This window comes from Mastomys coucha, unplaced genomic scaffold (assembly GCF_008632895.1).
Source record: "Mastomys coucha isolate ucsf_1 unplaced genomic scaffold, UCSF_Mcou_1 pScaffold7, whole genome shotgun sequence".
In the NCBI taxonomy this organism is placed as follows: domain Eukaryota; kingdom Metazoa; phylum Chordata; class Mammalia; order Rodentia; family Muridae; genus Mastomys; species Mastomys coucha.
In genome coordinates this window covers 75010070-75025424 of record NW_022196913.1, presented here as the reverse complement: position 1 = coordinate 75025424, position 15355 = coordinate 75010070, and the positions used below count along the sequence as shown (strand labels likewise).

The following is a 15355-nucleotide window of genomic DNA, read 5'->3' as shown; positions in this document are numbered from 1 at the left end:
GGCAATTTAGATTGCCCTTGACCGTTTGGTAGGATTTTTTTTTTTTCTTTTTTAGCTAAGCTATTTGTCTATTTTACTCCACAGTATACTTGATTAATTGGTTTTGCTCAAAATGTCTTAAGCAATGCCTGAAGTCAGTCTTGAAACTCCCAATTCATTTTTTTTCCTTGAGCTTATGGTTTGTTTCTGGCTTTCTTAGCATGTTCTGATTTCTCCTTCTGATTTTCATGTTTTCAAAACGGATTCAAGCAAGTGTTCCTCTGTTACTGGATTAGCATTTTCTGGAGTTCTTTTTCCCCCCCTCAGAGTTCTCGTTAGTAAGGGCTGAGCCTCGGCCAGAAACCCTCAGCATGATTGTCTTCACGTTGTCTGTCTTTTGGCAATCCCACCTTGTGCTGATCTCGGCTGCAGTTTTCCTCTCAGTATTGGGGCGTTGCAATCCCTAGATCCCCGTCTTCGGAATTCCTAACTGAGCAGTGCAGGGCTCTTCACACTCGAGTCCATCTGTTCAAAGCTTCCTCTGTAATTCATCCTCTGGCGCGGATTCCCAGTAATGTTTTTGAGCTCCTACTGGGTTGTGAGAAGTCATTAAAACCATCGCTTTTCTCCTCCTTTTGCAGAAAAAAAAAAGGTTGGGTTGCTTGGTGTTTTCTTTTTCTGCCTCATCTGAACTCAGATCACAAGGTTCTGTGCCTGCTAGAGCTGCGAGTGGTTATAAAAACACACTTCTCTTTTTGCCAAATTTTGTGATCGCTGAAAGTATCAGGGTATTCATATCCATGCTACAAACACTCCAAGAGCTCCCTCTTGCCTTTAGCTTTGGGGAACAGTTTCATCCCTGTGTTTTATATAAATTCCAAGAGCAGAGAGTTACTGAGCACATTTGAGAGGTTCCTGTGTTCCTCTGCCATTGGCCCTCAAGCTCAGCAGCGTGTTCTGCTGCCACAGCTGAGCACACAGCTGCTTGCTCTGCTGAAGGTGATCTGTGAAGAGAGTTGGCTCTTGAGGTAGGACAGGCTCCGAGCTAAGACCCAATATAGTGAGCTTTATTTCCCTTCATGCCTGGTTGCTTCCTCTTCATACTCACTTTCTCAGGAGGACACATGGACAAGTTCTCTCCCCCTGCATCCTTACCTCTTCTAACTTATCTGCCAGACTGAAGTCAAAGTCAACGTTGGACATTTAGCTCTGCCCTTTTCTGGACACTGTTGAGAAGGAGAAGACAAACTTATTAGCTCTCCTCTGCATGGTTTTACTCTGATGAAAGTACTAAGAGGAACTGTATTATAGTCCACATTTTCAAAATTAGGGATAAATTAAACAGTCTGTAAGGAAAGTGTTATAAATTGGCATGTGATGGTGGGCTATGGCGTCCTCTAGCTATGGTACAAAAAGAGAACTGTCTTGCTTGTGGTGTGATAGTGAATGCTTAGCATCTAACAGTCCTGGCAGGAGGGCAGCCTGCACTCATATAAACAGCATAGGTGATTTCCAGCTCTGGATATGACCAAGCAGGTGTGCTGTTACAGCAGCACACTGCCATACCCTGGTTCCTCAGATAGTACTACCCAGACAGACGGATGGCATCACAGCTGTGACTAGTAAGGGTTACTGGGAGCACTGAGTTTTAAATGTTCACTATCTTCGATTTTAATATAATTTCTATAATTAAAAGGTTATGTAACTTAACTTTTGATAATGACTAAATTTAATAGTTCACAAAATTTCCAAAAGTTTTTGTTTAGCTCCCATGGTCTGAGCTGAGCCAGCATACCATTCTCCTGATGGAGGGAGAGAGGAGGACAGAGAAGGCTCATCCTGATCCTCTCCATTTTAAGTTTCCTTAACATTAGCGCTGGAAACTCTAACCCTCCACCTTCAGAATTTCACCTGCATTTTGGAAACTGTTTAGTGGCCCCTCTCAAAGATGGTACCTTATGTTTGTTCCACCATTAGCAAGTTCCCCACGGTTGGCTTACTATAAACTTTAAAGGGAGTTGATTAAAAACATCAAAGCAGCTAGTGAGATGGCTTAGCCGTTAAGAACACTGGCTGCTCTTGAAAAGGTTCTGAGTTCAATTCCCAACAACCACATGATGATCATCTTTAAAGGGATCTGATGGCCTCTTCTAGCATGTAGGTGTGCATGCAGACAGAGCACTCCTATATTTAAGAAAATACATAAATAAATGAGTTAAGAAAACAACAAAATACTTGGCAAACGGACTTTGTACATTTCTGTACCCAGAGATTCCCCTTTTTTCTTTACATGAAGTGGCCACATGGGCTCCTGTCTGGGGCCTGGCAGGCTCTGCTGACACTCAAGCACAGGGGACCTGCATAGCTGCGGGAGGTGGCAACTGCAGGCATGCCTTTATTTCTGAAACTCCTTTTCTAGGCATCTTGGGAAACTCCTAGAAGATTGTGAAAGATATATGTCAAACTACCCCCTGCTGACCTTATGAGCTTTAAAAATAAGGATCTCTCGATGATACTGCCCACCGAAACACAAGTAGTCTCTCCTAACCTCTGTGTTACTTTACCAAATGAAGTTGACAATCTGCTGGTTATTGTGTTTTAAATCAGCACACCATAACTACGTTGGGATTTGATATGTGCATACCTAATGCAATGAGCAAGGCAGGCTAATTAGCATGCCCGTCATCCTGCACAGTTATCATTTCTTTGTGTTGAGACCATCAAAGGAAAAATCTACACTAGTGTCCTCGATGTCTGTCTGCCCATCTCCTCTGCCAGATGTCCTGTGAGCCAGTGTTACGGTCTTGCAGCATGTAGGTTTGGAAGCATCTTCCAGTTTTAAAGTTTTCTATTTCTCTCTCTCACTTCAGTCCCAGGCTCGCAGTGAAAGTCAAACATCATGCAATACATGGTACAATACAGGCAGTCTCATTAAGACCCACACACTCCAGCCTTGAATACATCAAAAGGAAGCATGTGAGACCCATCCATTAACACAAGGGACAGCTGCGGGGTAGCTGCGGGGGACTCAGCCTGTGTGGTAACCCGTTTGCTGGTGTTCTTGCCTCCACCTTTTAAGGCCAAATGGCGATTGTTGTTTTCACTGGAACACATCTGTCAGGCGGCAGCTCCTCAGGCCCCTTCCCAGCACTGCTTGCCTTGAGCATAGGAGAAGGCTTCGCTCCACACCTCATGCATGGACACGCAGTACATGCCTAGAGCAGCGTAATTGGAGTCTCACTCCACAATGTCATCAGCTAGTATTTGATACAAAGAGAAATCCAACTAGCACAGCTGTGGAATGTCACATTGTTTCTTTGCTTTTTACCTTGCTTAAACAAACAAAAGGACACATTCAGAAAGCCTGACACACTCATCTCTCAGGTCTGCTTATGTAGGCTTGCTAGGATAAGAACACAACATGGTGAAGTGAGTCTGTGTAGTATGGTGTCTTTAAAAGGAGGGGTGTCCACTAAACCAAGACCATGCTCGCTGCTACTAGTTATTTTCTGGTGTTGGGGATCAAATCCAGGGCCTTACACACGGCAGGCAAATGCTACACCCACAGATGTTTATTAACTCTCAATGTGACTTTTTTTTTTTTTTTTTTTTTTTTTTTTTTTTTTTTTTTTTTTTTTTTTTTTTTGAGACAGGGTTTCTCTGTGTAGCCCTGGCTGTCCTGGAACTCACTCTGTAGACTAGGCTGGCCTCAAACTCAGAAATCCGCCTGCCTCTGCCTCCCAAGTGCTGGGATTAAAGGTGTGAGCCACCACCGCCCAGCTCAATGTGACTTTTAAAATTATTAATTAATGGTACTTTAATCTAGCATGCAAAATAGCATAGGCTTAGAAAATATAAAGTTTGTTGGCAAGTGTCCTAATTTGTTTGTGGGAATTGTTTGCTCCATCTTTCAGGTACTGTCCTGCAGGTAGAGCATACACATTGTTGTCTCTAATGGGGAGCTGAGATTTCCTTAAGGAAACAAAAATGCAAGCTTTCCCCATATGATGCCAAATTAAGTAATGTGTATAAAAATGATTTAAATAGGCAGTGGTGGCATATGCCTTTAATCCCAGCACTTGGGAGGCAGAGGCAGGTGGATTTCTGAGTTTGAGGCCAGCTTGATCTACAGAGTGAGTCCAGGATAGCCAGGACTATACAGAAAAACCCTGTCTCGAAAAACAAAAATAAATAAATAAATAAATAAATAAATGAATAAATAAATAAAAATATAATAATTATTTAAATGGGTACAGTGGGTGTATGCCTATTTAGCCAGTTCTCAGAGAACAGAAGCAGGAGGATTGTAGAATCAAGGCCAGCCTGGGCTACATAGTGAGACCTTTTCTTTATCACCCCCAAAGTTAAGTATTATTTCCATTGAATGCCCATTAAAAAGCAAAGGATTTTCAGAACTCTCTTCTTCTGTGCCCTTTCATGGGTTTTGGTCTTGGTTTCTTTGCCTTCACTTTGCTAGTCCCTCCCCTGCCCCTTCAGCTCTTCTTCCTGTCTCCTGGTACCCACCCTACCTCCTTTGGTCCTGCTTGTCCTACTCGCAGTGAAATAGACTTCTTAAGAGTTTGCTTCAACAAGAAAATGAACTCCAGGATTTCCTGGCTGTAACTCTTTTTTTTTTTTTTTATGAGAGAGGCCTTTTGCCCCCCTCCCAGTTGATACACTTGCCAAGAATGTGAGTCACAGGCGCAGGTGTAGAGAGGTGTGGGCAGGCCGCAGCGTGCATTTCCTGATTATATAACCTTTGAGTGTCTCCAAGAGAGATGGAGCTAAGAGCTGTGTTGTGTACAGTGCCAGGCAGTCATGCTGTATCCCTGCTGGCCTGGGGAAAAACATCATAGGTTAGTGTTTAAGTTGGAATCAGGTCTGCCACAGCTGTGTATGCATAGATGTCTGTTTATGGCTAATCAGAGTGGCCATGTAGCTCATGAAGGGAACACTCGCTTTGTAACAGGGGCTGTGTTGTTAGCGATTTCTGTGGTTGAAAAGAAAGAGTTGGGTGGCCAGAAAAGTAGCAAATGACCCAAGATATTGTAATAATGCTCTAATTCATAATTACACAAGTTACTCAGGAAGTCTTTGTATTTCCTCAAAAAGCTTGGTAGCAAGGCTGGAGAGATGGCTCCGTGCACATTAAGAGCACTGGCTGTTCTTCCAGAGGATCTGGGTTCAACTCCCAGCATTCATATAGCAGCTCACACCTGTCTATAACTCCCAGTTCCACAGGACCTGACTCCCTCACACAGACATACATGCAGGCAAGACACCGAAGTACATAAAAATAAATAAATCTTTAAAAAAAAGTTAGGTAGCATCAACTTAAAATTATTTCATCATTATAAAAATTATAAAGGTGCTCAAAATTATAAAGGTGCTTAACTCTTTGATTAAGTATGTTCTATCTTGTTTATATATAAACAAGTACCCTAAATTTGTCATCTGCCATCAAGGTGTTTCTTGATTATTAGATGACATCTTGAGATTTTTAATTCTTTAAGGATGCGTTTCTTTTATGTTTATGAATGCTTGTCAGCATGATGAATGTACACTACAAATGTGCCTGGTGCTCTCAGAGGTCAGAAGAGGGGACTGGATCCCCCGTCATAGAACTAAGGGTGGATGCCACCTACCATGTAGGTGCTGGAGAAAGAACTCGAGTCCTCTGAAGAGTGACAAGCAGCCCAGCCTAATATTCAGATTTTAGCACTGGAAGTCAGTTGAATATATTATAAATTTACTTTGTTTCCTGATGTTGTGGAACACTGTCCCCTAGGCATAACATGGCCATTGTTACCTTGCATAGCAGCTTTGACTACTGTCTTGATCAAGCCTGTTGATAAATATATCATTGTAGAAGGAGTGGGGATGAGGGAGGGTCATTAGACTGTGACCTGAAAGTCCAGGCTCTCTCTCATGATCGTCCCAGCAGCACGAAATTCTCCCCTAGCTACATGAGCTTTGAGGGAAGTGCTGCATTATATGGAAATTAGCCAAAGCAAGGGAGGGGTAGGGGATAGGACTCTACATATGTTGCTTCAGGGAGGTTGAAGTCAGCCATGGTGGTAAGAGACTTTTCAGTGATCTAAGGTCAGCTACACATCTGTGAGGAATTCCTCACCTATGCTCCTGTAGGTAGGCCGGGTAACCATGGGTGAGTAAGCTGGGCCTGGGAGAGTGTATCCTCTCTGGCCTGTCATTAGTTGGCCTGACAACTAATGCCATACCCTTTAAGAATCAATAACAGAATTCTGTCTTCATGTCTTTATCACCTTTGCCTGTGTCACCTTGGAGAGGCAAGAAGGAGCTTCACAGAAGGTAGGAAATGTGTGTGATGTCAGCTCTGTGACTTTACAAAGAATATAAAAAATCAAGGAGACAGAGCAAACTTTGTTCCTTCTAAAGATTATGCTGACTGTCAGCGATGGCTGATACTTGAACAAAGAGAAATGACTCAGGTCATAATAAACAGTATCCCGAGGTCCTAGAAAGCAGAAGAATGAAGGGGACCAGGAAAATAAGTACCATGCTGAGGCCCGACCATCCAGCGGACGGCCCAGCCTTCCACAGTCTTTCCGTTTCCCAACATCTCTCTTAACTGTAAGGCATTCTACAGTTTTGATTATAGAAGTTTTTAATATCCATATTATGGTTATTAAAAGACATTTTAGGCTAATGTGAATAAGACTGTCTTCCTGATGTCTTTCTTAGTATGTCTGTCATCATCATATAGTGAATCCACTGACTTTGTATATTAATTTTATATCCTACCACTTCGCCGAGACCTTCCTATACATTCTGAGTTGTCTGGTAAAGTCTTTTAGGGTCTCTTAGGGAGAGTCATATATATCACCTGCAAAATAGAGACTCTTTGCCACGTTCCTTTCCTTTTTCTTCAGGACTTTTAACATGAAGTGGTGTTGGATTTTTTTCAGAAGCTTTTGTTTGCATCTATCAATATAAGCATGTGATTTCTGTCTTTGAACCCATTCATATAATTTACAACATTTGTTCATTCATATACATTGAACCAACCCTGCAACTCTGGAATAAGACCAACTTGACTCTGATGAATGATCATTTTCATGTATTCTTGAATTTAGTTGGCAAATATTTTGTTGAGAATTTTTGCATCTATGGTCATAGGGGAGATGTAATTATGGTCTGTAATTTTCTTGTTTTATATTTGTCTAGTTTTAGAAACTGGAAAATGCTAGTTTTGTAAAGGAGTTTAGTAATGTCTCCTCGTTATTTTAGTAATGTCCCTTTGTTATTTATGGACTAGTTTGGAAAACATCAGGGCTCATTCTCCTTTGAAGGTCTGGTAAAATTCACCAGTGAATCAAGATATGTGTTGGCTTTTTAGTCGGGAGACTTTTAATTATAGCTTCAATTTCATTGCATACTATACATCTGTTTAAACGGTTTATCTCATCCTGGTTTAATTTTTATGGGTCACATGTGTCTATGAACTTATCCATTACTTAATATTTTTCCAATTTAGTGAAATATATATATATGTCTTTACATATATATATATACATATATATATACATATATTTAGGTAAGATCTAATGATCTTCTGAATTTCATTGATGCTCATTTTAATGGCTGCCTTTTGTGTTTAATTTTATTAGTTTGGGTCCTCTCTCTTTCTTTTGGTTAGTTTGCCTAAAGGTTTGCCTTTTAAGACCAGAAAAGGGTGTCAAATCCCTCAAGCTGGAATTATAGGCAGGCATTTGTGAACCACCCAGTGTGGTCTTTGGGAACTAGAGCAGGAAACACCCTCACATTCTAAGGCGTCTCTCTCGCCCCACACTGACCTTATAGCCACCTCCTTAGAGCTAAAAAGTGTCCTCTTAGAATGGCTCTCAATGTATCCCATGGGTCTTCATATGCTGTGTTTTTATTTGTATTTGATTTCTGAGAATATTTGTTTTCCCTCTCATTTCCCCAGGACACATTCACTATAGTGCATTCCTGCTCCCTGCCCCCACGGTCAGGGCATGTGCTAGAGAGAGCTTCTCTTGCTGTTGGTTTATGCTCTTATTTCATTGTAATCAGCTAGAATAGAAGGAACTAGTTCAGTTTTCCTGGATTTGTTAAGATCTGCTTTGTGCCCTAATATAAGCTATGTTGGAGAAAGTTCCATGAGCTTCAGAGAAGAATGTATATTTTGTGATGTGTGGATGGAGTAGAGTTCTATATGTACCTGTTAAGTCCATTTAGTCCATAATGTCATGTAACTGAATTATTTCTCTTGTGTTTTGGTGTGTGACTGGTCAGTTGGTAAGAGTGGGATGTTGCCACCCAGGATCTTCATGCTTGGGTCAGTATGTCATTTTACATCTAGTGATTGTTTTTCATGAAACTGGTTGCAGCAGTTTAGGCATGCATGTTAGAATCATAATGTCCCCTTGATGGACTGGTCCCTTAGTCACAGGTAGTGATCTTTATCTTTTCTTACTAGTTTTGAAGTCTGTGTTGTCAGATGTTAGAGCAGTGACACTTTCTTATCCCTAGGTCTATTGACTCTAGTTTCCACCCACTTATTCGAAGGCAGTATCTATCTTTTGTGGTGAGGTGTATTTCTTGGAGGTAACAAATCCATAGTTCCCAGTGTTTGATGTAGTCTAGCGCCTTCTGTCTGAGGAGTTGGGACTGTTAATACTCAGAGCTGCTTCTGAGAGGTGTACATTAATTGCTGTCACCGTTTGGTTTTGTAGTGTTTGGTTTTTCCTCTTGCTTTAATATTCTAGTGTGGTTTATTCTTTCATGTACATCATGGATGGATTTTTTTCCTCTTATATAAGATTTCTTAAGTATCTTTTTAAAGATGGTTTAAGTAGTCATAAGCTTTTTTTTTTTTTTAATTGTGGAAACTTCCTTCAGCTGTGATGAATTTGTTTAGTACAGCAGTTAAGTTTCAGTTAATGAATCTGCTATTATTTGGATGGACCTGCTTTTGTATGTGACTTGGTGTTTCTCTTGCAACTTTAAATATCTTCTCTTGGGCTGGTGAGATGGCTCAGTGGGGAAGAGCATTGACTGCTCTTCAGAAGGTCATGAGTTCAAATCCCAGCAACCACATGGTGGCTCACAGCCACCCATAATGAGCAGTCTGAAGATTGCTACAGTGTACTTACATATAATAAATAAATAAATCTTTTTAAAAAAAGAAAAAAAAAAAGCCGGGCGGTGGTGGCGCATGCCTTTAATCCCAGCACTTGGGAGGCAGAGGCAGGCGGATTTCTGAGTTCGAGACCAGCCTGGTCTACAGAGTGAGTTCCAGGACAGCCAGGACTACACAGAGAAACCCTGTCTCAAAAAAAACAAAACAAAACAAAAATCTTCTCTTTGTTCTGTATAATCAATGTTTTAGTTATAATATGATGAGGGGCGGTTCTTTTTGGTCTTCTCTCTTTGGTTGTTAGCTGTCTCCAGCATATAGATTGGCGTCTCTTTTCCTTAACTGGGATATCTTGTGCATGACCCTTTTGAAAATGTTTTCTATGCCTTGAGAATAAGGTTCTCCCTCTGTGCTCACTCTCTGTATGTGTTTTCAGACCCTCCTGTACGTCTTGACGCGTACACTGGCACCTTCTTTAGACTCTGTCTGTGTTCACATTGTGTTGCCTGCCTCTCCCGACCCCTTGGTTTGCAGACTTCAATGCTCTGGCTCTCTTGACCCAGTCTGTCACCATGACCTTCCCATGATTTATTGACTTGATGCCTTTTTATCCCCAACATTTCAGGCTGGTTTTTCTTCATTGTTTCTGTGTTTTTGCTGAATTATTCTTCCCAGTCGTCCCGCCTTCCTCTTCTCAGCACCTCTCGTGTCTTTGCACGCATTTATAACCATTTTCGTTCTGACGAAGATGTCTTCTAACTCTCTCTTGCTAGATGAATGAAAGTTAGTAATTTTTGGAAGACTTATATTGACTTGGTTTTTCATGTTTCTTATGCTCCTGTGTGGGAATTTACACATTAGATATTATATTGTTGCTTGCTTTATGTTTTATCAGCTATATTCTTTTACTTGAAGTATTTATAATGCTCACATGTGCTTGGTGGTGGTAGAGTGCCCTTGAGAAAATCGTTGCTTACCCCAGGAGCTCAGGGTGTCTGGCGTAAGCTTTATGTCATTGGCTGTGAGCAACTGGCAAAGGGTCCCCTATTCCTTGATGGTATAGCAATGCAAATACTGTGCTAGCAGCTGGCAACAGTGGTCCCTCTGATTTCAACAACTGTTGGAGGAAAGACAGTCAAGGAGAGTGTGGGGCATGCTTGGATTTTAGTTACCAGGATTAGGAGTGGGAGGGAAGTAAGGCAGATAAGTATAAGGACTAAATAATGACTTTGAAAAAATTAACAAGCTGAGTTTAATAAAGTAGGTTGGAGGGGAGAGTTGGGATGCTCTTAGGAGCACAGTTTCAGATCTTGTTAAACCTACGGAAAGTAGCCGGGCAGTGGTGGCGCACTCCTTTAATCCCAGCACTTGGGAGGCAGAGGCAGGTGGACTTCTGAGTTCGAGGCCAGCCTGGTCTACAGAGTGAGTTCCAGGACAGCCAGGGCTACACAGAGAAACCCTGTCTCAAAAACAAACAAACAAACAAAAAAAACAAAAAACAACAACAAAAAAAACAATCTACAGAAGGTTAGGGTTAAGTAAGTAGAAAGAGGAGGAATAAAGATGGAAGAAGGAGGAGCAGACTTGGAATAAGATGGGCATACGAGCTGGGTGAAGTGTAAAGTATGCCTTATAGGAAACAGGGTGGAGAATGGAAGCAACCACCCAGAGCAACACTGAACAAAAGCAAAATCACCAAGAGGAATGAATGCAAGAACAGAAATTAAATAATAGGAAACAAGATTTAAAAAATACTTACAGACCTAATTGTAGTCAAGTGGGCTGAGTGAACAGGGAAGTCTCTCAGAGTCCTCTGGAGATTCCAAGGGGTGTGAGGTGGGGGAGTAGCCCCAGAGTCCTGGGGTTCTGCAGGTGACAGGGTGAGGCTGTAAGTTCTTTCCTCATAGTTCCCTTGGATTCCTGCACCTCTTCTGGACTCTTCTAGCCTCTTCTGGTCCTTTTTTTCTGGTCCTGGTCTCTGCTTGTCCTGCAGGACTGAGTCATGTGAGGAACAGTACTTCCCATGCCTTAAAATGTGTGTGTGTGTGCATATAGATACACACACATTTATTATATTTATATAATATTATATAACATATATAATTATATATACAATATATAATATATATGTATACTTTCTACTATTCAGGGATAGTGATGTGGCAGGGTTATTAAATTGCTTCCTAGGTATGATAGCCGTGATTGAGGCCATCAGAAATCCTGGGCGTATCTTCCTACTCATTATCACCTTCCTATATCCATTCCACAACTTTGGACACCAGATGGAGACATTTTATACCCAAAAGAGCCCTACTAGCCATTCTTGGAATTCTGCGATTAAGCAGAATGGAAATTTGGCATTTAGATTAAATGAGTACCAATAGCCAGATTTTCAGCCCTTATAACCTTGGCTTTTTGTTTAAGGTTTTTGTTTTTAATTTGAGACAATGTTATAGCCCATGTTAACTTCGAGCTCACTAGGAAGCTGAAGTGACCTTGAACTGATCTTTCTGTCTCTGCCCCGAGTGCAGGGAGTGCAGGCTGTGCTACAAAAGGATACTTTTAAAGCAGCTTAGAAGGCTGAGGTGTCACTCAGTGATAGAATATTTGCCTGGCATACAGGATTCAATCTGTAAAAACACACAAGGAAAAACAGCCCTGCCAGGCACGGTGTCTCCTTACACACTTGTTACCTGAGCAAACAATGTCTAGTTGCTAATTTCTGGTGGAAAAGAAGAGAGAAGGAAGCATTGCTGTGTCGTAGGTAGGTTTGCCATCTTTGCCAGTGTGCTTGCTAACCGCTGTGCATCTCCACATCCCTCTGCCCCACCCTCCTCTCTCAGTATCTTTTTGCCACTTACATTGCTCCGTCAGCCAGCCTGGACATTGGACTTGATCAGGAAGGGAAGAAAGACATTTACATGAAAATACAGCCACCATTCGAAGATCTATTTGACACAGCAGAGGAGTTTATCCTTCTCAGCCTTCTGGAACCCTGGACACAGATGGTGATGTCAGACCAGGTGGCTTACAAAAAGGTACGATGGCCAGCCAATCATGCTTGCAGGAGAGCGATGGCCTCAGATGGGCCGAGGCTCAGACATCAAGGCATGGCAGGGAACATGCTTATTAACTGCTTAATTTAAATCTTTTTTCATGCCAGTTTTCCCATTGTCTCTTAACAAAAGACTTAATCTCTGTCATCCTTAGTTCTCTGCACAAAAGTTCTCAAAAGAGAAATGTGGGCTTTTACTTTGTGCAAACTAGCCAGATAGGTGTTGTCCTTTACACTCATTTCCTCACAGTGCTCACACTGTGACTAGAACAGAGCCTTTTAATTTTCTGCTGCATGGGCTACAGTAAACATCATATCCATAGGAAGTCTGAATTCTTTCCGTGTATCATGAAAGGCAGAGCCTCCGACTTCAGTGCTTCCATTTAAAGTACCGGGAATTGATGAAATTCTAATGTTCCACAGGCTAAGTTTCTACACAGCTTTTTACATTCGAGGCTGGCCTCGAACTCAGAAATCCACCCTGCCTCTGCCTCCCAAGTGCTGGGATTAAAGGCATGTGCCACTACTGCCCAGTTTATTCCTTAATTCTTGCGATTCTAAAAAGATTAGCATAGTATCCCCTCTACTCTATGAATGTATAGATTACACTAGAAAAAACAGAATATCATATGATATTTTAAAAGCCTCTCATTTATAATATGTACTACATTTCTTAAAAGAAATGTAAAGTCTATAGGATCCTGGGATTGTAAAGGAAACTTGGAATTATAATTGCCCTGAGCTGAAACATTTTGGTATTAGCAAATGAATCTTATAAAAATGTATGAGATGGATTATATGCTCTTCTTAATAAAAGAGGGGAAATTATTCTTAGTCCTAGCATCTCTCTTAACTTCAGTCCAGAGGGCTAAAAGCCTAGCTGATTGTGTAATGCAAACTCGTCCCCCCAGAAGGAGTTTCAAACAGACTACCAAAGCTAGCTATATAAATACAGAGAGTTCCCAGGCAGTTAGCCAGCCAAACTGGTTTTTCTCTGCAATAGAGAATTGGAGAGTGGTCTTATTCTCTGCCTAGCGAAAATGGTACATTAGATGGTAGGGAAACAGACCTGCCATGAGCGCTAATTTGGCCAACTGCTTTCTCTCTTGCTATAGCAATAATACATGTTTGGAGACCAGGAAACAATGTTGCCCTTTGCTGATCTCCTGTGAAGTACTTGGCTGCCTTCCTGACTCATTCTGTTGATTAGAAACTGAAACTGTGATCAACACGTTTATATTATGTATGTGCCCAGAGAGGAGGGGGTCACTGACAGCAACTGTGTCACTAAATAGAAAGTGTCCATTCGTCTGTGTATATCTGATACGTCACCTCATTGCAGCTAATATTTTTAATGACATGAGCATTCTGCTCTTGCCTCGAAAGCTCTTTGCTTCTTTGCAAGAGCTCACTGATTTTGGTAAACTGTGTGCTCTGTCCCCCTTTTCATAATGCACATTCTACTAGTATTATACATCTTGTCTTCTAGGTGGAACTACAAGAAGAGACTCGGCAGCTAGATTCCACGTACTTCAGAAAGCTACATGCTTTGCATAAAGACGTACTTTCCAAGAAGGCTGAGGTAAGACACTCTGCATCTAGAAAATTTCCATTTGGAATCCTTGGGACACTCACCACCATTTATCCTGCTGGAAAGAGTCTTTAGAGAGATGCACAGTAGTGAGACGGGGACTCAAGGATCACCATCCTGTCACCCCTTTGCCTAGCATGCTTGCTACATTTGACAGGTCACAGTGTTAAAATGACATGTTCAGCATAGCTAGAAAAACTAAGCTGGCCACATAGGGAGCCAGGCCATTTGTCTCTCTCCTAAGATCAGGGATGTAAACCTCACATGGCAGGACATTCCCTTAAATGGCGCCCATTATTTTCTGGATTCACATTTGTTGTCAATTTACAAGAGTTCAGTTGCATTTTCTGAACAAAAAGAAAGTATCATGCCTATAGCAACAGATTTTTAAAAGAGAAAAATACAGTCAATAATTGGAAAAGTCAGTAAAAAGAACATAGGATTGGTAAGGATATTAACTTATTTTATTTACAAAATTGTGACATTTATTTGTTTGTTTGTTTTGAGTCAGTCTTAAGAAAACCAGAGTGGCCTTTCCCTAGCATACAGCTGAGTATGTCCCAAGCTCACCAGCCTCTCCTGACACTGCCTCTCATGGACTGGGAGATGCTACGTGTATGTGCCATCAAGCCCAGCTCAACTGATTCGATAAATCATGATACGTCCACAAAAACATAAAATTAAGTGTATGCAGCTACATAGAAGTTGCAATTGCCGGGCGGTGATGGCACATGCCTTTAATCCCAGCACTTGGGAGGCAGAGGCAGGCGGATTTCTGAGTTCGAGGCCAGGTTGGTCTACAGAGTGAGTTCCAGGATAGCTGGGGCTACACAGAGAAACCCTGTCTCGAAAAACCAAAAAAAAAAAAAAAAAAAAAAAAAAAAAAAAAGAAGAAGTTGCAATTACTGTTCAGGACCCACAGTTATATAAAAGCACACGGAATAAGAAGGCTAATAACAAGCTTGGTGTGCTGGCACACACTTCTCCCCTTTAGTCCCAGTACTCAGGAGGCAGAGACAGGCAGATCTCTGTGAGAGATCTCTGTGAGAGCTGATCAAGGCCAGCTGGGTCAACATAGAGACTTCCAGGTCAACCAGGGCTTCACAAAGAAACCCTGTCTCAGCCAAACCAAGCTAAACTCTAACTCATGTCATATGATCCTACTTACATTACATGCATACATATGTGTACATATATGCAAAAAAGAGACATCTGGGAAGAAGTTCACAAAAATGAGGGAGATAATCCAAATGGTGGTTTTTCAGATGATCTTTAGTTTCCTTTTTGGGTCTTCCTGAAGTTTTTATTTTTATATAAATAAGGTTTTTCAAAAACAATAGTTTTTAAAATAAAAGCTCATGCAAAAGTTCTCTATATAAGGTACCATTAATTAAAACCTGGGAAGTATGTAAGTATCCATAAAGATAGCACATAATAATGTATTTTAAGCTTCAGGAGCAAAGTTTATAATGCTATGCATAATCCTTCCTTTTAAAACGAGCATTTCTTTTTAAAATATTAGTAGTTTATTTCGTGGCTGCACATTTGTTTTGAAAAAAACAAATGGGATGGTGAGTTGGGTTCACTA

General features: G+C 41.2%; 1 protein-coding gene across 3 annotated transcripts in view; it reads left to right on the top strand.

Moving 5' to 3' along the window:
• The window catches only part of Rgs22 (regulator of G protein signaling 22), a 110994-nt gene that overhangs the window by 66504 nt on the left and 29135 nt on the right, over positions 1 to 15355 (top strand). For all 3 annotated transcript variants that reach the window (XM_031358446.1, XM_031358445.1, XM_031358443.1), the window contains 2 exons: positions 11965 to 12159; positions 13666 to 13758. In XM_031358446.1, coding sequence (XP_031214306.1) covers positions 11965 to 12159; positions 13666 to 13758 — 288 coding nt within the window. The remainder of the gene's footprint in view (positions 1 to 11964; positions 12160 to 13665; positions 13759 to 15355) is intronic.